The following is a 25992-nucleotide window of genomic DNA, read 5'->3' as shown; positions in this document are numbered from 1 at the left end:
ATGCCAAACCAAAGCAATATGCGAGTGTAACGATGCGGGAAAGGAACAACCTTATTCTACAACGGTGAAACGAATTGCATAAATCCTGGGTTACTAAACTACTGACTAGGTATATTTGCGGAACTATTGACAACAAAGTCAAACGTATAGCATTCAAATTCTCTACTGGGAAACAGAAGTAGCCTGCTGGACCAAAAAAGTTTTTTTTTCTTCCACCCCTCCCTTCCTTCCCACCTTCCTTCCTCTGGACCAAAAACTACGCGGAATTCTGGAGGAGCTACTGAAGTCACAGTGTCAAAGCATGCGTTGCCAGTATTTCAAATCCACAAAGTGATCACACTTGGAAATTTGTCCCCTATATGTGACCGTTATTAAAAACAATTTACATAAAATATAGCCTAGCAGTGCGCGCTCTCGGTGAAGCGCAGCATCAGCACCAGTAACTGATGCGCGTCCCCGTCCCGGCAGAGGCTACCCGAGATCCCGGGAAGAGGAGTTGGAACTGCGCGAGTTAAAGTTGGGAAAAGGGGGGTGAAAGGATGCTACCGTGCCCTGTGGATAGGAGAACACAATCTACGATCTAATTAACAGAGCATGTGCGGAGACGCTTGTCCTCTGTAAAGGATGATTTGCAAAATATTGAGCATAAGCCTTTTATTTTGGGGTTTTCAAGAGTGCTCATCACGTAAGTCTTGTGAAACAGTAATGGTAATTTCTGTCAGTGTCTTGTCATTTCTTAGCCAATTGCTGTCAGATGAATTAAATAGCCTAAGCCTGTATATGCAGCATATTGATAACAATATTGACATAAAAGGGGATTCATTGTAAAAATGTGAATCAAGATAGAAGTGGCTAAAAGCTCTGGGCAATAGGTGCATCTTTGAAGGGCAGAACATCTGATTTAAAATGACCAATAATCATCAAAACATTGTATAAGGGTTCACGATGGCTGTTATATTTTACACAGTTTCATATTCTATATATTTTTGCGTTGAATTCTGAGATAAGTGAAGTGGCATGGACTGAGGGCGCGCGGCGGTTACAGTCTCGCACGGGGCTTTCTGCATTGCAGTGCTTTCTCGCGCCAGCGTGCAAGTTTCTGCATCGCATGGTTCATTTCCCGGCCACCTCTCTAGCACTCTGTTACGGTCATGTCAAATAACCACTGTGTCGTAGAGAATATCCCAAACTGTATGATAATGATGGCTCTGAAAATGTGGTTTCTTATCTGTAAAAGCAGCAGGAATTAATAGAGCCGTGTCCTAACCTGCCTGCCGCGTGCGGGACCACCCCAATGCAGTACTTTCGCAGAGTGTGTGCTCATCACCTGTCCACGAGCCCAATGTCTCCTTCATCTAGGAACACGCATGACGCGGCAAAAATTCCTAATAGGAATTCCGTGATCAATGATGTATATTGTTTTTTAATTGTCGCTTTTGATGTGGTTGTACAGGAGGGTATAACATGCAAGGTCATATGAAGATGGATTTGAGATGCATGTGGAGGAAAAACTTGGTGGTGTGTTTTTCCTTAAATCAATGTCGAGACGATTACCTCAGCAAATCTGAACTGCATTGATCATGAATGAATTAAAGGCTGCAGCGTGACTCATCACCAAGCTGTTTAAAAAAAAAAAATAGATAGGGTGGTGTGGAGGGGGAGGGAAAGGGAGGTAGGGTGTAGGGAGAGAGAGGGGGACGGTGGGCTAGGACCACCTGACACCATGATATGTGAATGTACCATGTAAAGGTATAAACTTCTGAAAAACATTGTTAATTCACTTCATATCACTGCATACAGTACAGTAAACAGGGCAGGTAGTGTGTTTTTCTCTCTCTAGGCTATATTAGTGATTACTAGTGAGTACTTAGTGCCCCAGTGCCCTCTTGGTGCTGTGGGGGTGTTAGCCTACTGTAAGAGGATCACCCAGGCAGGCTATCCTGGCTGCTGGACAGATAGAGTGATTAAGGTGGGAATTAAATATCTGGGACATTTGGGTGTGATATTGTGGTGAGTTGTACTGTATGTCTATGTCTGGTACATTTGGTTGTATAAATACATTGTGAACACTTGTTATGGTCATGTAGTGTGAATTGTATTTTTTTTTGTGGTGTCACATGGATTCCATTTTGGGGAACTAGGTGGGGTTATGGTATCCATGTGTGTGTTGGGGTAACCACACTGGTCAGTTTTCTAGATGTGTTTACACCAGTAGAGTATTTGGCATTTTGTTCTGTGGTCTATTGCGTTACTTCTGTATGCCTTCAGTATTCACATTTACATTTACGTCATTTAGCAGACGCTCTTATCCAGAGCGACTTACAAATTGGTGCATTCACCTTATGATAGCCAGTGAGACAACCACTTTACAAATAAATACATATTTTTTTTAAATATATTTTTGTAAAGAGTATATTCTTAATTGTCATTAGTTTTATATATATATATTTTTTTCTTTTTTTTTCAAATTACCTTTTAATATTTCATTTCTAATATTTAATTTATATTTTTGTTTTATTTTATATTTTTAAAGTTTTTCTATTTTTTTTGGTTTAATTTATTATTATTATTATTTATTTTTTGTGGGGGTGGGGTAGGAGGGGGGTAGACGGATTACTTTTATACTATCCCAGGTATTCCTTAAAGAGGTAGGGTTTCAAGTGTCTCCGGAAGGTGGTCAGTGACTCCGCTGTTCTGGCGTCATGAGGGAGCTTGTTCCACCATTGGGGTGCCAGAGCAGTGAACAGTTTTGACTGGGCTGAGTGGGAACTGTGCTTCCGCAGAGGTAGGGGGACCAGCAGGCCAGAGGTGGAAGAACGCAATGCCCTCGTTTGGGTGTAGGGACTGATCAGAGCCTGAAGGTAAGGAGGTGCCATTCCCCTCACAGCTCCGTAGGCAAGCACCATGGTCTTGTAGCAGATGCGAGCTTCAACTGGAAGCCAGTGGAGTGTGCGGAGGAGCGGGGTGACGTGAGAGAACTTGGGAAGGTTGAACACCAGACGGGCTGCAGCGTTCTGGATGAGTTGGTATTGAGGGAAGTTGGTTGTAAGTACTGGCTATTAGGGATGGAGTATCAAACTGCTGTGTTTGGAAGCTGACTGCTTTACTGTGATGGTGTTGTGGTGTTTTACCTCCTGTGGTTTGGCCTGCCGGCCTGTGTATCTGGGTGGTGGCAGGCATATGAAGCAGTGCCCACGACTCAGGCTGTGAGTCAGGCAGGCAGGCAGGCAGCCAAGCATATACTGTAAATCTGCTGTGGATGGGATGTGATGTACACAGTGTAACTGAGCCAGATTAAAATGGAGACTCCATTCCTGGGATATGCTCATCTGGGGTGGGGCTAACCCACAGCATTGCTGGGGCACTCCTACTATGCTACTGCCCTTGCAGCTGTGTGTGTGTGTGTGTGTGTGTCACAGGAGGTTGGTGGCACCTTAATTGGGGAGAACGGGCTCGTGGTAATGACTGGAGCGGAATCAGTGGAATGGTATTAAATACCACAAACACATGGTTTCCATTTTGATGCCATTCCATTTGCTCTGTTCCAGCCATTATTATGAGCTGCCCCTCAGCAGCCTCCTGTGGTGTGTGTGTGTGTGTGTGTGTATGTGTTTATTACTGTGAAAATGTGTATGTATCTGTTTGTGTGTGTGTGCACTGATATGTGTTGTTCCGTCTTAGTGTGCATCTCCAGTCCTCACAGAGACTAGTTGGGACATGTGGTGTGTGTGTCTGTGTGTGTGTGTGTGAGTGAGTGTGAGTGAGGGGAATTGATACGGAGGATAGAGGTGCACCAATGTGGAAACTTTGTTCTGTTCTATTCTTAGACAGATGCGGGATGCTGTGGGATGATGGTCCTGTATATGAGATGGTTTGGGACTTTGATGTCTTTCATATTTTGCTTACTTTTTACTTTCCCTCTGTCCTCCCTGTTGGCAGGCAGACTCTCCCCACTGTGAGGCCTGACTTTGGCTATGAATAATTAACAGTCTGTACTCTAACACGCAACCTGCCTTCCACTCTGTGTGCCACACAATCCCAATTCAAAAAATTCAGGCATTTAACATTAGGATTCGTGTCTCCTAACCATAAATTAATGAGAGATCCTAAAGCAAATATCCCTGAAAAGCCCAGATATTCATCACACTGTACATTGTTTATCATGGGCCACTGCATGATGTGTCCGGAGGAGGCTGTTTCAATATGCACAACAATTGTGATGTGTCAGCCCAGACAGCCCCAGCCCCATGCAGCCTCTCCACCCCACAGTAACACTAGACTGATGCATCAGCATCTCTGATAGGCCGGCAGCAGCTTTTCACAGTTACAGCCAACTGAGCCAAGCCATTCCCTTAATGATAGATGGATTGAGAGAACCCCTGGTGGTGGTGTAGAGAGGGAGAGAGAGAGAGAGAGGGAGAGAGAGAGAGGGAGAGGGAGAGAGAGAGTGAGAGTGAGAATGAGAGTGCAAGAGAGAGAGAGAGAGAGAGAGAGAGAGAGAGAGAGAGAGAGAGAGAGAGAGAGAGAGAGAGAGAGAGAGAGAGAGCGAGGGAGAGAGAGAGGGAGAGAGAGAGGGAGAGAGAGGCAGAGAGAGAGAGAGAGAGAGAGAGAGTGAGAGAGAGGGAGAGAGAGAGAGAAGTAACATGATAGAGAGAGAGTGTGAGAGAGAAAGAGATGGAGAGGGAGAGAGAAGAAGAGGAAGAGAGAGCAGGGGGTGGAATGTTCTGGATAAGCTCTGGGTACATCTTTTAGTAACTGCGACACAGCGACGCCAACTCGAGAGGTATTTGAGATCAAATGAGAGGAAGAGAGAGGGAAGGCGTTAGGTAAGGAGCTCCCTCATGATTTTGGCCCAGGAGAGAGAGAGAGAAAGAGAGAGAGAGAGAGAGAGAGAGAGAGAGAGAGAGAGAGAGAGAGAGAGAGAGAGAGAAAAGAGGTGTGCTGAGTGAGAAGGAGGGATAGGGATGTGAGGAGAGAGAAGGGGGTGGAGGGAGGTTTGCAGTCGGATGGAGGGGAGAGAGGAGGAGAGAAGAGCATCCTTTCAGTAGGGGTTGGGTTAACCTACAGTAGTCCTATTGGCTCTCTGCCTTGAGTGGCAAGGCCTGGGTTAACCTACAGTAGTCCTATTGACTCTCTGCCTTTCTCTATGCCTTTAATACCTGTAGTTCTTCTCTACCCTCTACAACCCTCTATACTGCTCACCAGGGAAATTAACAAAAATCTATGTACCTTAAACTGGAAGTAAACTTGAACTTCTATTAGTGTAGGGTTATAGGCTTTGTTGTTGGAGTTAGCTGAAGAATCATTGACTTGACAAACAATCTATAGGCAGCAGAGTATTGTACTTCCTGACGTACTGCAGTAACAGTGTGTTCTCAGTCTGTAATGTCTGCAGGAGAGGATCAGGGGACATGGCCAGAAAGGTCACCTAGTCCAGACTCAGATACCCAGACAGAGACACTATACTATAACACTCAAGGTCAAAGGCAGCACATTTCTCTGGCTCAGCTGATTTCTTTCCACCTGAATGGTCCTTGGATGACAGCGTTCACAGTCCCATGACAGATTGAGCTGTTGTGACGGTGGGAAATGGAATGGAAGGTGTTTAGGCTCAGAGTGGGTGGCATAGTCTACTCCTGACTGTTATGACAAGGACCTCTCTGCCTGACCAGTTCAATGATGCTGTCTCACATACTGTGTACAGAGACAAGGTTTTATTCTTCAGCTGAGGTTATCCCCTAGTTTTTCCTGTTTGAGCTCTTCCACTCCGACGCTCCGACGCTCTGACGCTCCTATCTCCATTTATTTTCTCCCTCTTCAAGAGCTGTTCTAAAAGATGAGTCTGCACCCTCACTCACCTCCCTCCATCCCTTCATCCCTCCCCTCCTCCCTCCCTCTGCAGCCTGAATACTAATTCTGCAAACGTCTCCCTTTTTTTCGACCTCTCTCTGTCGCTCCCTGTCTCCCTCCCTCATCAGTTTGACCTCAAAGTATACTGTATTAATAGAAGCTACATTGGTGAAACTAGTTTTGTGTCACTGAGAGGATTACTCCAAGACATGACGATGGGGGGTGGAGCATTGTTTTAGCCTCCCCAGATCTGTTTTCTACTGTGAGATTTGTGTCTCTCTTTCTTTCCCCCTTTGTCGTTTTTTCTCTCCATCTTCTCAGCCTGTTTGTCCATCTGTCTATTCCTTTCCTACCTAGCTACATCACTCTGAGCTGGGAGGAGGAGTAACAGACATGTTATGACATTGCAGAAGATAAGGCAGTGTTTTCTAGCGGCCGTGGCGAGGACATAGTGGGTTTATCTGTGCCAATGACAAGATTAGGCAGAATTATAGTGATTCCTAATTGCTGAGGGTATTTATCGAGGACGGGGGACGGCGGATGAGACAGACGGTTGATGAGACAATGAGGGAACGCCTCTGATTTATTTTGCTGCTATCTGTCCACTAGGCACCCATAGAATAACACCAGCTATCATCCTGAGAGACAGACAGGGCCTCAGTTAGTATCATTAACTGCATAGTATATCATGCAAAACAGATGCATTTGATCACACACACACACACTCGCACTGTTCATTTCCAAATGTGTTTGCAAAGCTGAAAGCCCTCTGCATATTACATTTATTTCTTTAGCTCAATAAAAAGGGGACGGGTGGAGGTTCTCTTCTTGATAATGATCATTCATCTCACAGGCACAGTGGAAATAAAATACTTACTGGCTTCTGGTTTCATGCCTGACTCAATCCGCCATCCATTACTGTTGAAATAAAGACATTAGCTAGGTCTCTGTATCTTTATCTGGGAGGAGATCTTAGGACTGATGATTCAATTCATCACTACAGCTCCACCTGTTCTTAAGGAGCCATTTTATACTGTAGCATTACAGTTGACTGCACCATGCACTGTGCAAATGGAAGGTCATATTCTGGAAGGGTTATTACTGCACACCACAGAGAGGCCTAATTACTCTGTGCTTTTATTTTCATGCCTCTGAATGTAATCAGACTTTTTGACTGTTCCTTGCTTGTGCCCAACTCCAGTACAGATTATGCAGTGCCTAATTAGTTGCAATCCAAAGTCTGTCCCTTATCTGTGTGAGGAGAGGCTCCACTAGACATGTTGGGTTTTGTTCAGCTGAAATCCCTTATGTTATCATGTGATTTGAACGGTTTTGGAGAATGATGTATAGTGTAGTCTGAGAATTACTGTAATCTCAGAGTTTAACCACCTCTTCTCTCTCTCTCATCTTTTGTTCTAGATGAATGTGTTGATCCCTTGGTATCTTCGCTCTATGCCAACTCCTTCTTGGCCTCTTCCAGATATAACTTTTTGTACTCAGCCAACTTTGCCAAATTGTATGGTTAGTTTTCTTTTTCTTAACTACTTAATTGATGAATTTGTTGTTTTATGTAGACTGTTTTGTGTTGTGTATGTGATTGGATGTTTTCTGTTTTGAGAATGACACAAGTATTGGTCTTCACAAAGTTCGCTGCTTCAGTGTTATGAGATATGTTTGTCAGATGTTACTATGGTATACTGAAGTATAATTACAAGCATTCCACAAGTGTCAAAGGCTTTTATTAACAATTACATTAATTGCAGTGTTGACCCTTCTTTTTCAAGACCTCTGCAATCCGCCCTGGCATGCTGTCAACTAACTTCTGGGCCACACCTGATTGATGGCAGCCCATTCTTGCATAATCAATGCTTGGAGTTTGTCAGAATTTGTGGGTTTTTGTTTGTCCACCCGCCTCTTGAGGATCGACCACAAGTTCTCAATGGGATTAAGGTCTGGGGAGTTTCCTGGCCATGGACCCAAAATGTCGATGTTTTGTTCCCCGAGCCACTTAGTTATCACTTTTGCCTTATGGCAAGGTGCTCCATCATGCTGGAAAAGGCATTGGTCGTCACCAAACTGTTCTTGGATGGTTGGGAGAAGTTGCTCTCGAAGGATGTGTTGGTACCATTCTTTATGCCCCAAACAATCGGAAAGGGGATTCATCAGAGAAAATGACTTTACCCCAGTCCTCAGCAGTCCAATCCCTGTACCTTTTGCAGAATATCAGTCTGTCCCTGATGTTTTTCCTGGAGAGAAGTGGCTTCTTTCCTGCCCTTCTTGACACCAGGCCATCCTCCAAAAGTATTTGCCTCACTGTGTGTGCAGATGCACTCACACCTGCCTGCTGCCATTCCTGAGCAAGCTCTGCACTGGTGGTGCCCCGATCCCGCAGATGAATCAACTTTAGGAGACGGTCCTGGCGCTTGCTGGACTTTCTTTGGCGCCCTGACGCCTTCTTCACAACAATTGAACCTCTCTCCTTGAAGTTCTTGATGATCCGATAAATGGTTGATTTGTGAAGCCCTTTTTGTGCAAAGCAATGATGACGGCACGTGTTTCCTTGCAGGTAACCATGGTTAACAGAGGAAGAACAATGATTTCAAGCACCACCCTCCTTTTAAAGCTTCCAGTCTGTTATTCTAACTCAATCAGCATGACAGAGTGATCTCCAGTCTTGTCCTCGTCAACACTCTCACCTGTGTTAACGAGAGAATCACTGACATGATGGCAGCTGGTCCTTTTGTGGCAGGGCTGAAATGCAGTGGAAATGTTTTTTGGGGATTAAGTTCATTTTCATGGCAAAGAGGGACTTTGCAATTAATTGCAATTCATCTGATCACTCTTCATGACATTCTGGAGTATATGCAAATTGCCATCTTCAAAACTGAGGCAGCAGACTTGGTGAAAATTAGTATTTGTGTCATTCTCAAAACTTTTGACCACGACTGTATATCGCCTATTAACTACAGTATGTGTGTGTTCTGTGTGATGAGAACTGTGTGTGTGTGTGTGTGTTTATGCATGGCCAGTGTGTGAATATTGCCTATATCTATGTGTGTGTTTTGTGTGTAATGAAGTCAGAGTGTGAGTTCTGGTTGATGACGTGTGTGTGTGTGTGTTGCGTTCCTCCTCCAGGAAGCAGTGGCTGGTCCCCGTCCCCCCGGGACAGACAGCCCTGGCTGCAGATCGACCTGAAGAGGAAGTACCGCATCCAGGCCATCGCCACTCAGGGCACCTTCAATTCCTATGACTGGGTCACCAAGTACACCCTTCTCTATGGAGACCGCCCCGACTCCTGGACACCCTACGTCATGAAAGGAGGAAATTCGGTAGGGGAGGGGGAGAGTGGGGGTTTAAAGGGATAGTTTACTCAAATGATTTGTTATTTGTTCTCAGCTTGAAAGTTGTCTACAGAGTGACTGGTCTGAAGATTGAATTAGGATATTTGAGTGAACTATCCATTTAGGTTGGGGTCTGTCAGGTCAAAAAACAGTCATTCTAGTGTCATTCTTGGCAGTCTGTTCCCACTGGGCACATACTTCAAATCAACATCTATTCCACGTTGTTTCAACATAATTTCATTGAAATTCATTTAAATAATGTGGAAACAACGTTGATTCAACCAGTGTGTGCCCAGTGGGTTGTTTGATTTCATGTTAATTTAAGAAATGTTCACCAAAGAGTAACAGTTAATAGAGACAACATTACTGCATTATCCCTCAGTGAGAGTGTCTGACAACACTAATCTGCTTTCATCCGTTCATCTGCAGTAATTTGGTGAGCCAGGCGACACTGCACTACAGTGACTGAATTACTCTTCCTCTCTCTCTCTCTCTCTCTCTCTCTCTCTCTCTCTCTCTCTCTCTCTCTCTCTCTCTCTCTCTCTCTCTCTCTCTCCTCTCTCTCTCTCTCTCTCTCTCTCTCTCTCTCTCTCTCTCTCTCTCTCTCTCTCTCTCTCTCTCACTCTCTCTCCCTCTGCTGTTCACAGACGATGCCTGGGAACTGGAACTACCACCAGGTGAAGAGGAATGTGTTCCACTACGCCTTCACAGCCAAACACATCCGCCTCCTGCCCCTGGGGTGGAACACAGAGAATGGAGGCAAGATCGGTGTCAGGCTGGAGGTGTTTGGCTGTGCTTACGGTAAGGACACCTTTCACAATCATTGTAACTATAATTTGCTGTAGGAGTCTTTCTTCGAACTCTCAAGATAGCTAGCATATATGAATGGCTGTCAAGAGAGACTACTGTAGGACATTCATCCCTATACTCAAGGACCACACCTATCCACCAACTGCTACTAACCTAATGAATTCCACTTGATGAAGCACCACTCCACCAGTAAATGCCAAATCAATACCACACTCAACAGTCATAAAACTAACACAGTTAATAGTCAGTAACTAACCTCAACAGTCAATTGAGTCAACCCTCACAACTCAATGGCACCAACGTCAAACAGTATCTATCAAACATCTATCTACACTATATCACAGGAACACTTTTGAGCCTCTTAACTATTTGAATATTCATAGGACCACAAATGTGCCATTCAACCTCTAACATCTAAACACTTTCCCCTTCTCTCTCGGCCAGACTCTTACGTGATGCAGATGAACGGGGACGACTCTGTAGCCTACATGTTCCCAGGGAAGAGGTTCCGGACCCTGCAGGACCATTTTGCCGTGAACTTTAAGACCCTGGAGCAGGACGGGCTGCTGCTACACAGTGAGGGAGTCCAGGGAGACATCTTGACCCTGGAGCTGAAGAAAGGACGCCTCGTTCTCACCATCGGCCTAGGTAAGATCAGCTGGAATGTGTGGGGTATGGCTGGGCAGAGACTCTAAACTGGTCAGAGTGCTCTATGCCATAGAGGGAGGACAGATAAGAAGCACTCTGACCAGTTGTTCTGTGAAGGATCAAATCAAACAAAATTAAATATGTTGTCATATACAGTCGTGGTCAAAAGTTTTGAAAATTACACAAATACTAATTTTCACCAAGTCTGCTGCCTCAGTTTTGATGATGGCAATTTGCATATTCTCCAGAATGTCATGAAGAGTGATCAGATGAATTGCAATTAATTGCAAAGTCCCTCTTTGCCATGAAAATGAACTTAATCCCCAAAAAACATTTCCACTGCATTTCAGCCCTGCCACAAAAGGACCAGCTGCCATCATGTCAGTGATTCTCTCGTTAACACAGGTGAGAGTGTTGACGAGGACAAGGCTGGAGATCACTCTGTCATGCTGATTGAGTTAGAATAACAGACTGGAAGCTTTAAAAGGAGGGTGGTGCTTGAAATCATTGTTCTTCCTCTGTTAACCATGGTTACCTGCAAGGAAACACGTGCCGTCATCATTGCTTTGCACAAAAAGGGCATCACAGGCAAGGATATTGCTGCTAGTAAGATTGCACCTAAATCAACCATTTATCGGATCATCAAGAACTTCAAGGAGAGAGGCTTAATTGTTGTGAAGAAGGCGTCAGGGCGGCCAAGAAAGTCCAGCAAGCGCCAGGACCGTCTCCTAAAGTTGATTCAGCTGCGGGATCGGTGCACCACCAGTGCAGAGCTTGCTCAGGAATGGCAGCAGGCAGGTGTGAGTGCATCTGCACGCACAGTGAGGCGAATACTTTTGGAGGATGGCCTGGTGTCAAAAAGGGCAGCAAAGAAGCCACTTCTCTCCAGGAAAAACATCAGGGACAGACTGATATTCTGCAAAAGGTACAGGGATTGGACTGCTGAGGACTGGGGTAAAGTCATTTTCTCTGATGAATCCCCTTTCCGATTGTTTGGGGCATCTGGAAAACACCTTGTCCGGAGAAGACAAGGTGAGCACTACCGTCAGTCCTGTGTCATGCCAACAGTAAAGAATTCTGAGACCATTCATGTGTGGGGTTGCTTCTCAGCCAAGGGAGTGGGCTCACTCACAAATGTGCCTAAGAACACACCCATGAATAAAGAATGGTACCAACACATCCTTCAAGAGCAACTTCTCCCAACCATCCAAGAACAGTTTGGTGATGACCAATGCCTTTTCCAGCATGATGGAGCACCTTGCCATAAGGCAAAAGTGATAACTAAGTGGCTCGGGGAACAAAACATCGACATTTTGGGTCCATGGCCAGGAAACTCCCCAGACCTTAATCCCATTGAGAACTTGTGGTCGATCCTCAAGAGGCGGGTGGACAAACAAAAACCCACAAATTCTGACAAACTCCAAGCATTGATTATGCAAGAATGGGCTGCCATCAGTCAGGTGTGGCCCAGAAGTTAGTTGACAGCATGCCAGGGCAGATTGCAGAGGTCTTGAAAAAGAAGGGTCAACACTGCAAATATTGACTCTTTGCATAAACTTAATGTAATTGTCAATAAAAGCCTTTGACACTTATGGAATGCTTGTAATTATACTTCAGTATACCATAGTAACATCTGACAGAAATATCTCATAACACTGAAGCAGCGAACTTTGTGAAGACCAATACTTGTGTCATTCTCAAAACTTTTGACCACGACTGTACACAAGATACGGGGTACAATGAAATGCTTAATGGCAAGGAACAGGAATATTAATGTTGTGGGGTGATTATACAATCTGATAGGCTGAGATATGGTTTAGGAATTTAGTTTCCTAGATTAGATTTAATTATCTTTACTGGATGAAAAACAGGGCTTGAATATCCCTGTCGATCCTCCATTACTGCTGAAATAGACATTAGGCTTCTGTATCTGTGAGGAGAACTCAGGTTGGTATAGCCATTACCTCAGCTCCACCTTCTCTAAAGGAAACATTTATAGAAAAATGTATATACACGTAACTGTAAGTCGCTTTGGAGAAAAGCGTCTGCTAAATGGCATATAGCTATAGCTAGAACTTGCTTGACTATTGAGGTAGTTTTACCCAGCAGTAATCCCATCATCCTATCAAATTCTTATGTCATTCGTTTCCGTTCTCCTATCATAGGAAGCAGTACGGTCAACCAGGTGGACGGTCGGACCACAATGACCGTTGGCAACATACTCGATGACCAGCACTGGCATTACGTCACCATCAAGCGCTTCGGTCGACAGGTCAACTTCACAGTGGACGCCCACACAGAGACGGCCATCTGCAATGGAGATTTCACCTACATAGACCTGGACACTCAGGTTGGTCATAGAACTAGACGCTAAGGTGTGTCTGGACATGTTTTTTGTTGTTGAACATTATAAGGTAGTGGGCCTGGAGAGTTTGGAGTCAGGCTTGTGACAGTGCTCCATAAGGACAGGAATTAAGTGGTCATTGAAGGGGTCAATGGTCGTAGACAGAGATCAGCCTACTATTTACCTGGCGCCTGCTAGTCATTCAGGGTGTACTTTGTTGATAAACAGATGATCTAAACCTAAAAATAAATGTGTGACCTTGAATATAATATTCCATTCATCATAAGTGTCCATTTATCTAATGTATTCCTCTCCTGGTCCTCTCCTAGTTGTATGTGGGGGGAGTGATTGAGCCCAATGTACCCCACCTCCCAGAGGTTCCTAACTTCCGTGGCTGCCTGGAGAACGTCTTCATCAACGGGATCAACATCATCAACATGGCCCAGGACCAGGAGCCTGAGATACGCATCCCTCGGCAGGTGCAGCTTCTCATCAGACTGCATCGCATACTCATTTACCTACACACACGATTTACCTGTGACCTACAGTGATGTTGCTAATCTTTTTTCATAGTTTGTTGTAAATACAATAATTATTTCCTCATACCTGAACACATGTTATTTTTCTCAGAAAAAGATGCACTACGCGTGCCGTGACATTCTGTGGAAACCCATGACCTTCGCCGGGCCCAACAACTACCTGCAGGTGCCTGGGTTCTTCAGGAAGCCTCGGATGTTTGTCAAGTTTAAGTTCCGTTCCTGGGACTACACAGGCCTGCTGATGTTCACACGCTTTGCTGACGACCTGGGAGCCTTGGAGCTGGGCCTGAGTGAGGGACAGGTCAATGTCACACTCTTTCAGCCAGGCAAGAAGAAACTACAGTTCGCAGCAGGTGAGCCAAAATGTGTAACTGAACTCACCCTGCCTCATTAATACATTCTTACCCTTCTACAAATTATAAATAATGTGCAGAACATTTGAGAGGGTAGAATATTTTTTGGCAAATGAATACTGTATGATCTTGCAATGCCACAGAAAAAGGTATAAACAATCATTTTGATTCATACTGATTGCTGTTTTCTCATTCATGAAATATAAAGCTGTTCTACTATGGTTTCTGTTTGTTCCTCTCTTCAGGTTACCGTTTGAATGATGGTTTCTGGCACACCGTAGACGTAGCAGCCAGGGACAACCTACTGTCCATCACCATAGATGAGGAGGAGGGCTCTCCACTAAAAATCACCAACCCTTTCACTGTTCGCACAGGGGACCGCTACTTCTTTGGAGGTGAGCTGTTCACCACACCTGTTCTGGCTCTTCACTTCACTGTTCCCAACATCAACATACATTACAACAGCAACCACTGGAGGTGAGCTGTTGACCAGACCTGGGGTGCGTCCCAAATGGCACCCAATTCCCTTTACTGTGCACTACTTTTGTTCTTATATTTTTAGTCATTTAGCAGACGCGCTTATCCAGAGCAATTAGGGTTACGTGCCTTGCTCAAGGGCACATCGGCACATTTTTCACCTAGTCAGCTCGGGGATTTGAACTAGCGACCATTCCGTTACTGGCCCAACACCATTTTGATGTTCTCACTATCAAAAGAACCGCCCAATAGGAACATATCTTCACACATCCCTCTGTGCTTTTGTCCTCAGGGTGTCCGAAGACTAACAACACGATCAGGAAGTGTGAGACCAAGCTGAACCACTTCCACGGCTGCATGCAGCAGATCTTTATCGACAACGAGCCGGTGGACATCGACATCATCCTGCAGCGACGCTGGGGACGCTACGCTGAACTGTTGTTGGGCACCTGTGGCATCACTGACAGGTAGGGGGCATCACTGACAGATAGAGAGGAGGGAGGGGGGCATCACAGTCATGTACAAAGGAGGAGGTTGGCAGAGGGGCAGGGGCACAGATTAAGATACTATGGTGAAATGGTTTGTTTGCAACAGGCTAGACAGTAGTAGCACAAGGGCAAAGGTTACATACAGTATCCATGATGAATCCATGGGTAAAGTGATTGGATGCATTCTAAACACTATACTCTGCCTTGTAATATCAGTGGAGTACAGAGATAGTGTTGGAATGTTCCATCCTGATTCCTGATGGACCAATAGGGATGAATCATTCTGAGGATGCCTCTCATCTCAGCCCCCATGGCAGACGGGTGACTTATAACAGTCAGACACCTCCAGGAGATTTACTACCGGTTGATGACAGGGGCTATGCTCAGTTGAATGCACCTGCCTGGACAGGGAGGATGAATTACACCAGAGTAGGATCCATGTTATGGTAACATAGGTATATGATATAACGTTTTTTGATGGTCACGCTTCCACATGTAGCCTCTCTCACTGCCAAATGTTTGCGAGATCAACATTTTGGAAAAATGTCAATGTAAGACCATCACATGTGGTCCTCTGTAGCTCAGCTGGTAGAGCACGGCGCTTGTAACGCCAAGGTAGTGGGTTCGATCCCCGGGACCACCCATACACAAAAAAATGTATGCACGCATGACTTTAAGTCGCTTTGGATAAAAGCGTCTGCTAAATGGCATATTATTACATGTAACACTAAACTTCAGTCCAGTTTTCTACACTCACTCCTCCTTCTCCACTTCTCCCCTCCTTTTATATTAAATAGATTTGGGAGGAGCGCCATTTTCTCTCCAAAATCATGTGCAAAGACCATTGTGTACAAAACCATTGTGTACTAGTATGTCTTCTTATCACATGCTTATATCAGTAATCTGCTTTATGGATTATGATACCTTCACGGTGCCTTCTCCGTTTCACAAGGGTATCAGCATAACAATGTATGTGGAGCAGTCAACCTTGGTGGTTCGGAGTCTTCCTGGTTTCCTGGTGTTTCAGGGTGTTTTCACACATAGTTGAGCTATAGTTCGAATCAGAGTTCGATTATTTGTTACATTGTATTTTTTTCATTTGGTCCTGTTGGTTTCACATTGCCAAATGTCAAACGAACAAAAATTCCTAACCAAAACAACGTGTCCATGCAAGCAATTTATTTCTTGGACAAATATGCTCACGTTAAATCCATCTATGATTATCATCAAGCATCACTTGTGTGCCCCTATCTTCATATTATTTTCGCTTTGGTCTTCCAACAACATGCGGGAGGAAACAGCGCAATAGCCGCTCTAACTATGACACGAATAGCTATAATCAGAATCCTATATCCCTGGTATAGCCCCCGTCTCCCCTAATCTGCATCGATTGCGCTCATAAATCCGCTGATCTAAAGTTATGATGCTGTGTGCATTTCATCAAACGCTCGCAGTCAAACAACCAATAATACTGCGCGACTCTGGTTCTTTTCCTGTGTTTGGTCTGGACTGCGTTTTCACCTGCAGGAACCGCACCACGCTACGAATTGAATCAGACCGAGGCCACCCTTTTTGAGCGAACCACGGTGCATTGTTTAGTGCGCTCCCGAGTGAGGATAGTGTTCACACCAGTCCAAACGATCCAAACTAAGTTGGTAAACGCAACATAGTTCAATTTGGTGTGAAAGCCCCCTTATGAGTTGTGCAGTATTGTTTGTTGTTTGACTGCGAGCATTTGATGAAACGCACACAGCATCATAACTTGATACAGTATCTCTGAAACATTCTGTAAGTAGGAGCGCATTTATGAGCGCATCCGATGAAGACTAGGGGAGACCGGGGCTATAATGGGATATAGGGGACTGAATATAGGCTATTTACGTCACAGTTAGATGGCTATTGCGCTGTTTCCTTCCGCATGTTCTCGGAAGACCAAAGCTTAAGTAATATGAAGATAGGGGCACACAAGTGATGCTTGATGATAATCATAGATGGATTTAACGTGAGCATATTTGCCCAATAAACAAATGACTTGCATGGACACGTGGTTTTGTATAGGAATTTTTTTCGTTTGATATTTGCCAATGTGAAACCAACAGGACCAAATGAAAAAAATACAATGTAACAAATAATTGAACTCTGATTCGAACTATAGCTCAACTATGCGTGACCCTGAGAATCAACCTTGAGGCCCATATGTGTAAATTATATGAAAGCCCTATAAAGTAATTTGTCTGTTGATGCTAAGAGCTGATGGGCTGCAGACAACGCCCACCCCAATCAGAGCAGACCACAGCCCTTATATTTTCCCTCATACAGTAAATAAAGCCTGCTCGAGGACTACAGAAAAATGAGAGAGAGTGATAGAGAGATATTGAGTGACCTAATCCTCTCTCAAACCTCTCATGTCCTTTCATACTGTCTCTCACCCCTCAAATAATGTTTTCTTGTTACCATATACAGTGCAAAAAAAGCTTCAGTATACCAAACATTAGGAACACCTTCCTAATATTGAGTTGCCCTGTTTTACTTTTACACACACTCCTGCATGGTATTTTCTCTAGATGTACTCCAAACCCCTGTGAACACGAGGGCAGATGTATCCAGTCCTGGGATGACTTCATATGTCTGTGTGAGAACACAGGCTACAAAGGGGAGGTGTGCCATATGTGTGAGTATTGTCTGAGAGAGCCTACTGTTGTTTGCAGGTATTAACGACAGCATGTTGTCGTAACCACACCAGTGTAACAACCAGTTTGTTGAGGCCTATATACTGCGGTAGTGTGAGACCCATGTCATCATCAAAACTTTGCTGGTGTAGATTAAAACACTACTTCTGCCCCTCTCTTCCCCAACAGCTGTCTACAAAGAGTCTTGTGAGGCCTACAGACTCACTGGTAAATCCTGGTCAGGCAATTACACCATAGACCCTGATCTGAGCGGACCCTTGAAACCATTTGAGGTGTACTGCAAGATGAAATGTGAGTAATTGACTTTTCAAAATTATTTTCTACATTCATAAAATGTACTAGTATACAATTATATTATCTGACCAACATGTGGTCCTCTGTAGCTCAGCTGGTAGAGCACGGCGCTTGTAACGCCAAGGTAGTGGGTTCGATCCCCGGGACCACCCATACACAAAAAATGTATGCACGCATGACTGTAAGTCGCTTTGGATAAAAGCGTCTGCTAAATGGCATATTATTATTCCATGGTGCATATCAAACATAATGGTAGTCAGTGCTTACAGTACCTTTTACTCTTCCATAGCACAAGCAGAAATGGGGTGTTATTGAACACATTGAGGCAGATATTAAACAGTGTTCAGGTTGAGGTGAATGTTGACTGTATGTTCCATGAGGAATGAAAAGGAGCAGCAGGGGAGACAGCAGGGCCATCTGTTGGATGTTGATCATGTAATAATGAACTCCAACAAGGACAATCGAGAACCAGTTTGGGGCCAGATCAGTAATTGGTTGTGGGGCCAGAGTATTCTCCATCCAATCCTATCCAATTAACCAAAACCTATTCATGTAGGTTCCATGTAAATCCCTTAGATTAGTCAGGGTCTACTGCATTAGAGCTGTCTGTGATAATATCAGATCATTGGACACGGCACAAAAACAGATTCCTCAGTAGTAGATGTGCTTTCTCTCACGTTGTTTCTCTCTAGTTTTCTCTCTCTTTCTCTCTACATCTGTCTGCCTGTCTGTAACTTAATCTCACTTTTTCACCTCACTTACACAATCATACATGTTTACCCTTTAATGTCAACCCCTTCCTTGTCTGTTGACACAGCCGACAAGGCATGGACGTTGGTGATGCATGACCGTATCGACGGCACCAAGGTGACCGGTAGCACGGTGGACCGCCCTTTCATAGGAGACGTCAACTACTGGAACGCCTCCTGGGACGAGGTCACAGCACTGGCCAACACCTCCATGTACTGTGAACAGTGGATCGACTACTCCTGCTACAAGTCACGCATCCTCAACACGCCCAGTGAGTAGGAGTGGTTAGGGCCTATGGGCAATGGTAGGTATTGAAAGCACCAGAATCTGTACCTATTTGTATACAGTGGGGAGAACAAGTATTTGATACACTGCCGATTTTGCAGGTTTTCCTACTTACAAAGCATGTAGAGGTCTGTAATTTTTATCATAGGTACACTTCAACTGTGAGAGACGGAATCTAAAAATCCTGAAAATCACATTGTATGATTTTTAAGTAATTAATTTGCATTTTTTTGCATGACATAAGTATTTGATACATCAGAAAAGCATAACTTAATATTTGGTACAGAAACCTTTGTCTACAATTACAGAGATCATATGTTTCCTGTAGGTCTTGACCAGGTTTGCACACACTGCAGCAGGGATTTTGGCCCACTCCTCCATACAGACCTTCTCCAGATCCTTCAGGTTTCGGGGCTGTCGATGGGCAATACGGACTTTCAGCTCCCTCCAAAGATTTTCTATTGGGTTCAGGTCTGGAGACTAGCTAGGCCACTCCAGGACCTTGAGATGCTTCTTACGGAGCCACTCCTTAGTTGCCCTGGCTGTGTGTTTTGGGTCGTTGTCATGCTGGAAGACCCAGCCACGACCCATCTTCAATGCTCTTACTGAGGGAAGGAGGTTGTTGGCCAAGATCTCGCGATACATGGCCCTATCCATCCTCCCCTCAATACGGTGCAGTCGTCCTGTCCCCTTTGCAGAAAAGCATCCCTAAATAATGATGTTTCCATCTCCATACTTCACGGTTGGGATGGTGTTCTTGGGGTTGTACTCATCCTTCTTCTTCCTCCAAACACGGAGAGTGGAGTTTAGACCAAAAAGCTCTGGATCATCCAGATGGTCATTGGCAAACTTCAGACGGGCCTGGACATGCGCTGGCTTGAGCAGGGGGACCTTGCGTGCGCTGCAGGATTTTAATCCATGACGGCGTAGTGTGTTACTAATGGTTTTCTTTGAGACTGTGGTCCCAGCTCTCTTCAGGTCATTGACCAGGTCCTGCCGTGTAGTTCTGGGCTGATCCCTCACCTTCCTCATGATCATTGATGCCCCACAAGGTGAGATCTTGCATGGAGCCCCAGACCGAGGGTGATTGACCGTCATCTTGAACTTCTTCCATTTTCTAATAATTGCGCCAACAGTTGTTGCCTTCTCACCAAGCTGCTTGCCTATTGTCCTGTAGCCCATCCCAGCCTTGTGCAGGTCTACAATTTTATCCCTGATGTCCTTACACAGCTCTCTGGTCTTGGCCATTGTGGAGAGGTTGGAGTCTGTTTGATTGAGTGTGTGGACAGGTGTCTTTTATACAGGTAACAAGTTCAAACAGGTGCAGTTAATACAGGTAATGAGTGGAGAACAGGAGGGCTTCTTAAAGAAAAACTAACAGGTCTGTGAGAGCCGGAATTCTTGCTGGTTGGTATGTGATCAAATACTTATGTCATGCAATAAAATGCAAATTAATTACTTAAAAATCATACAATGTGATTTTCTGGATTACCTATGATAAAAATTACAGACCTGTACATGCTTTGTAAGTAGGAAAACCTGCAAAATCTGCAGTGTATCAAAAAATCGTTCTCCCCACTGTATATATATATATATATATATATATATATATATATATATATATATATATATATATATATATATATATATATATATATGTAACAGAACATTTCAATGATTAAATCATAATAATCATATTCCTTTGCTCTATTGTCATGTCATTCAGATGGGAGACCGTACAGTTTCTGGATTGGTCGAAATAACGAGAGTCACGAGTACTGGGGCGGGGCTTTCCCTGAGAGTGGGAAGTGTGGCTGTGCTATAAACCAGACCTGCACTGACGCCAGGTTTCACTGTAACTGTGACGCTGACTACCGCCAATGGTGAGAGAGAAAGGATTTGAAAGACTCTTTTCTATAACTTTTAGAAAAGTGTTTCCATAGATTGATATACATTACTGTACAAATGGAACCTGTTGTGCAGGTACTCGGACAAGGGCTATCTGATGTGGAAGGACCACCTCCCAGTGAGGAAGGTGGTGGTGGGGGACACCAACAGGACCGGGTCAGAGGCCCACTTCAGTCTCGGGCCCCTACGTTGCCACGGCGACAGTGAGTTGAAGAACTACATTACCCAGATGGATTGATGAAGTGGTATATAATTTGTCAAATGATTGTTTATCATGGTTCTGGTTTGGCCTCATCTCATGGCCTCTTTGTCCTCACAGGGAGCATCTGGAACACCATATCGTTCACCAAGCCCACTTACATCGAGTTCCCCACCTTCAGGCCAGGCAGCACCGTTGACATCTCCTTTCACTTTAAAACCTACCGCCCCCACGGAGTCTTCCTGGAGAACTCAGACGACTGGCTCCGTAACTTCATACGCATTGAGCTCAACAGTAAATTACCACAGATTACCTAGTGTGAATCATAAGAAATTACTAATTAAAGAAAGTATAGGCATTTTATATATTTAGCAGATGCTTTTATCCAAAGCGACTTACATTAATGCGTGTATACATTTTACATATGGGTGGCCCCAGTGGGAATCAAACCCACAACGTTTGGCGTGGTAAGCGCCATGCTCTACCGACTGATCCACATAGGACATAGGCATGAAACATAATTTCCAAATTACAATTTTCTAAATGTTTTGTTTCAATGAACAAATTATCAATATTTTCCAGTATTTATTTTCCTTTATATATTTTCTCCCTCATTCTGTTTTGTCCCTTCTTCATCCTTCATCCTTCTCCCAGCCACCCAGAACCTCGTCTTCATATTCATGGTGGGAGACGGCATCCTCAATGTGACGCTACGGTCACCGGTGCCTCTAAACGACAATGAGTGGCACTTTGTCCAGGCAGAGCTCAACGTGAAGTTGGCCAGGATCAAGGTGGACTACCAGCCATGGGCTGTGAGACGCTTCCCTGGCCAGACCTTTGTCACCATGAAGTTCACCCACCCTCTCCTCGTGGGTACGTCACCTGGCTGTTGGGGCTGGGGCTGGGGCTGGGGAGGAAGGGGTGGTGGTCGACAAGGATTTTTGGACTACTCCTATTGGTTGACGTAGTCCACTCCTATGAGTTTCACCAGCATATGTATTTTTTTGTTATTCTTAAAACAATCAGTTATTTATTCTTCTTAATAAAAAATGCTAAACTTTGCAATGTGATGATTAACTGATAGTGTTCCAATGCATCCAGGCGCAGCCAATCGCACACTGTGGCCGTTCCTGGGCTGTCTCCGAGGGTTACGAATGAACGGTATAACTCTTGACTTGGAAGGGAAAGCGAATGAAGAACAGGGTATACGGCGGAACTGTACGGGCCAGTGTCTGAACGCGACCATACCGTGTCGAAACGCTGCCCAGTGTATCGAGGGCTACGCAGCCTACACCTGTGATTGCGGCAACACTGCCTTCGACGGATTCTACTGCCACAAAGGTGAGCTCTACACAGGTTGGGTTACCTCAGTTTTGCATGGAGCCCCATAATCACTAAGACTGCCCTAAGCATGGTGGGTTACACTAACAAAAACCTAGATTTGTTTTGACAGTGTTGGCGATAACCACAAAGTTTCATAATAGAAATAGGCATTTAGCTCAACTTTGTCCTGTTTGTTCCCCCTTAGACATTGGGGCCTACTTTGAGATAGGTTCGTGGTTGCGCTACAACATCAGAAAGAAGCCTACGACCAATGAGGAGTGGTGGGCTAACTGGCTGGATCCCCACTACCACAACTTCAGCCTGGGCTACAACGACACCAGTGATGAGATAGAGTTCAGCTTCAGTACCTTCCAGACCCCGGCTGTACTACTCTACATCAGCTCATTTGTCCAGGACTACATGGCTGTCATCCTGAAGAAAGACGGTAGGAACGCTAGGCAGGGAGGAGCGCTGTAACAATATGGGTTATTATGGTTAAGATTCAAGGCAGAGAATGTTCGGAATGAACTGGCTTTTGAATGAAGATTTTACTGTAACTGATTGAAGTTGGATTACTGTATGTTCCACAGGAGGCTGCTTAGGGGAGGACGGCTCATAATAATGGCTGGAACGTAGCAAATGGAATGGCATCAAACACATGGAACCCATGTTTGATGTATTTGATACCATTCCACTGATTCCGCTCCAGCCATTACCACGAGCCTGTCCTCCCCAATTAAGGTGCCACCAACCTCCTGTGGTATGTTCTTTAGTCATCCCATTTATTTGAGTAGAAACACAAAGCAAGATAGGACTTGGACAAAAGTACATCACTGTACTTTACAAGCCATAATGCTCACAATAGTTAATGGAAATATAATGTTATAATGCCTTACATTATGAACTGTGGAGTGTATTGTTGCACCATCCCTCCACAGGAACCTTAGACATGAGGTATAGGTTGGGGTTGATTACCCACAAGTACCAGCTGTCCTTCAGGAACCTGGCAGATGGATACCCCCACTATGTCAACATAACCAGACACAACAGGACCATCAGGACACAGGTACGCTGATGCTCCACCTGAATGTCTACACCTGTTAACACTACCTACCTCCTTCACCACAGTTTAAAAGAAAATCACATCACGTTTTGTATGTTGTGTATTTTCAGTCTTTCATTGATTTGTTCCTGTTGACATGTTTATGGTTGTGTGTGAATATCAATGTGTTTGTGTTGATGTGTGTAACTCCTAGGTGGACTACATGGAGCCGATAGTGGAGAAGATCACCCTAGTGGAGGATGGCAGGTTTGACTCACCCAAGAACATCTTCCTGGGGAGAGTGATGGGTAAGATTCAATTTCACCCCCCAGCTGAAACATTTCTGCTTTCATCTTGAGAATTGATTTGGTCACACTTTATTTGGATTGTCCGGATAATCCATCTGTAGGTGCTCTACAGATGGTCATACTATCAACAAACTATCTGTTGATAAGCAACTGCTTGCTAAGTTATGGTTACGGTTAGGGTTAGAATAATGGTTAGGGTAAGAGTTAGGGTTAGGGTTAAGTTTAGGGATAGGATAAGGGTTAAGGTTAGGGTTAGAACTAGGATTAGTAGATAGTTGAAATGTTACTGATAGTCTGTAGAGCATCTACAGATGAACTATCCATATAAAGTGTTACCCATGGGAGTAAGGCATCAGTTGTCCCACTGTAAGTTTGGGAATTAGTTTGGGAATTAGTTGAGCTGGATGTGCACATTGTAACTCCTCTGTCCCTCTCTCTAACCCCCTCAGAGGTGGGTGAAATTGACTATGAGATCCAGAGGCATAACAGTCCTGGTCTGGTGGGCTGTATATCTGGGGTGAGGTACAACATCTACGCCCCTCTCAAGACCCTCTTCCGGCCCAACGAGACGGAACCGCCGGTCACCGTGCATGGCTTCGTCTCCGAGTCTAACTGTGGGGCCTTCCGTCCTGTCCATGGATATGTCCCCTGGGAGGCGGACCCCTGGTTCACTTCTATAGGTGAGACTACATATCCCAGAAGCCATCAGTAGATCTACTCTACATGGGACTACATATCCCATCAGCAATCATGACCCAGTGATGATAGTATAAGTTCACCATAATAACATAATTTATGTAATTTTTCATTTCAGAATACATCTATATCCATGATGACCTAGGCCTGTTTTGGTTGACAGGTAAGTCTTTACTGCTTACGATTCACAATAATGTGAATAATTATACTTTGATGATTTTTGTGAAATCTATTAGTGTAAGTGTTCATCCACCGTCTGCCATCTGTGAGTCCTGACCTTAGTTTACCTCAAGATTCAGATGAAGCCTCCTCTCACTCTCTCCCTATCGCTCTCTTTCTCTTTTGCTCACTCTCTTGTTCCCCTACTGACACAGATGGAGAAAAATTATAATTTTTATTTTCCTAAAATCCCCTAATCCTAAAATCTGAGGCCATCAGATTCCAGAATAGGCTTTACGCCCTCCTTCCCCAAGCCTCACGCTAGAAGCAAAAAATATGACGTCTACCAGAACAAATGCTGGAATGTAAGAAGGATATTTTCTTGTGTCTGTTGAATATGAGAGGCGAAGGAAGCCCAGAAATAGAAAGCAGCTCAGAGAGTCTGTACTCTATCCCTGTCTGAGACCCTCACCGGATCAACTATATTTAGAGCTGCCCTCCCTCCACTATTCATCACAGATATATGCTTCAGCTTAATGTACTGGATAAATCTGATGTACAGAGGTGTTATGGTAGCGCAGAACATCTGAGTTTGATTTCTGATGTCTGGGCCGGTCCTGCTGTCCCCTTGCCGACCTCCTCCGGTTATTGGACATCATTTGAGATGGATGGCTCCCTCATAACAATATGTGGCTGTATAAGAAATGATACCTCTTGTCTCTAAAGTGAAGTTAAGTGAGCAGTTATCTTTTTGGCAGAGAACCAACTGAGTCATAATGATATTGATTGAAAGGGATATTTGTGTCATCCATCAAGACACAGGTATGTCTTTTCACGGTAACAATTCCTATGTGAGTCATAGAACCCTACTGTGATGAACAATGGATTTTCTGCTGTTTGCTAAATACCGTTTTTTAACCACATCTTGACTGTGTGTTTCTCCCTCTAGTTGTTGTCATCGCGGCCGTGATATTGCTGTTCATAGGTCTGTACAGCATCTACATCTATCTGTACCGGTACAAGGGCAGCTACCACACCAACGAGCCCAAGAACTTCCTGGAGTCCCCTGGAGGCAGCAGCTCCAGACCCCTGACAGGGACCCTGGAGAAGAAGCGACTTCCAGAGATAGAGGAAGACTTTCGGAGTGACTAGCCTCAGGCTGGGGAACGGTGGGAGGGAGGAGGGGGGGTGGGAGGGGTTGAAGTGGGGAGGTTTTGGGGCTTACAACAACCACAATACCTGTTTATGTTTTATAATTCCTTCAACTTGTCTTTTTTATTTCCTTTTCGGTTTTGTTTTCCTTTCCCTTGGTATGTGTGATCTTAAGTCTGGTGCTCGACGTAGTGTTGTTTTTCTGATGTGTTCATAGTTTTGCAGGGTTTGAAGTTAAAATCAAGCCCATATTGCGTGAGTGACGACCGACTACGTCTCACACTGTATTGAAGGGTTGACCAACTGAAGTGCCTCGACAGAGCAAAACGAGATCAG

At 44.5% G+C, this 25992-nt stretch overlaps 1 protein-coding gene across 1 annotated transcript; it reads left to right on the top strand.

The window, feature by feature from the left end:
- Window positions 1-624: 624 nt before the first annotated feature.
- On the top strand, window positions 625-25656 carry LOC311125796 (contactin-associated protein 1-like; the record flags this gene model as incomplete). Its single annotated transcript, XM_084199829.1, has 24 exons — window positions 625-685; window positions 7270-7371; window positions 8986-9179; window positions 9839-9992; window positions 10446-10649; window positions 12815-12999; window positions 13323-13472; window positions 13624-13885; window positions 14131-14280; window positions 14655-14829; window positions 17415-17521; window positions 17709-17831; window positions 18652-18855; window positions 20596-20752; window positions 20853-20980; window positions 21097-21270; window positions 21631-21849; window positions 22078-22317; window positions 22505-22744; window positions 23238-23365; window positions 23556-23649; window positions 24099-24329; window positions 24464-24508; window positions 25454-25656. The coding sequence occupies 24 exons, from the start codon at window positions 625-627 to the stop codon at window positions 25654-25656; spliced, it is 3930 nt and encodes a 1309-aa protein (XP_084055955.1).
- Window positions 25657-25992: the final 336 nt, after the last annotated feature.

The sequence above is a fragment of the Coregonus lavaretus genome (assembly GCF_964263955.1).
Source record: "Coregonus lavaretus genome assembly, contig: HAP1_SCAFFOLD_2093, whole genome shotgun sequence".
Classification (NCBI taxonomy): Eukaryota; Metazoa; Chordata; class Actinopteri; order Salmoniformes; family Salmonidae; genus Coregonus; species Coregonus lavaretus.
This window is presented reverse-complemented; position numbering and strand designations above follow the sequence as displayed.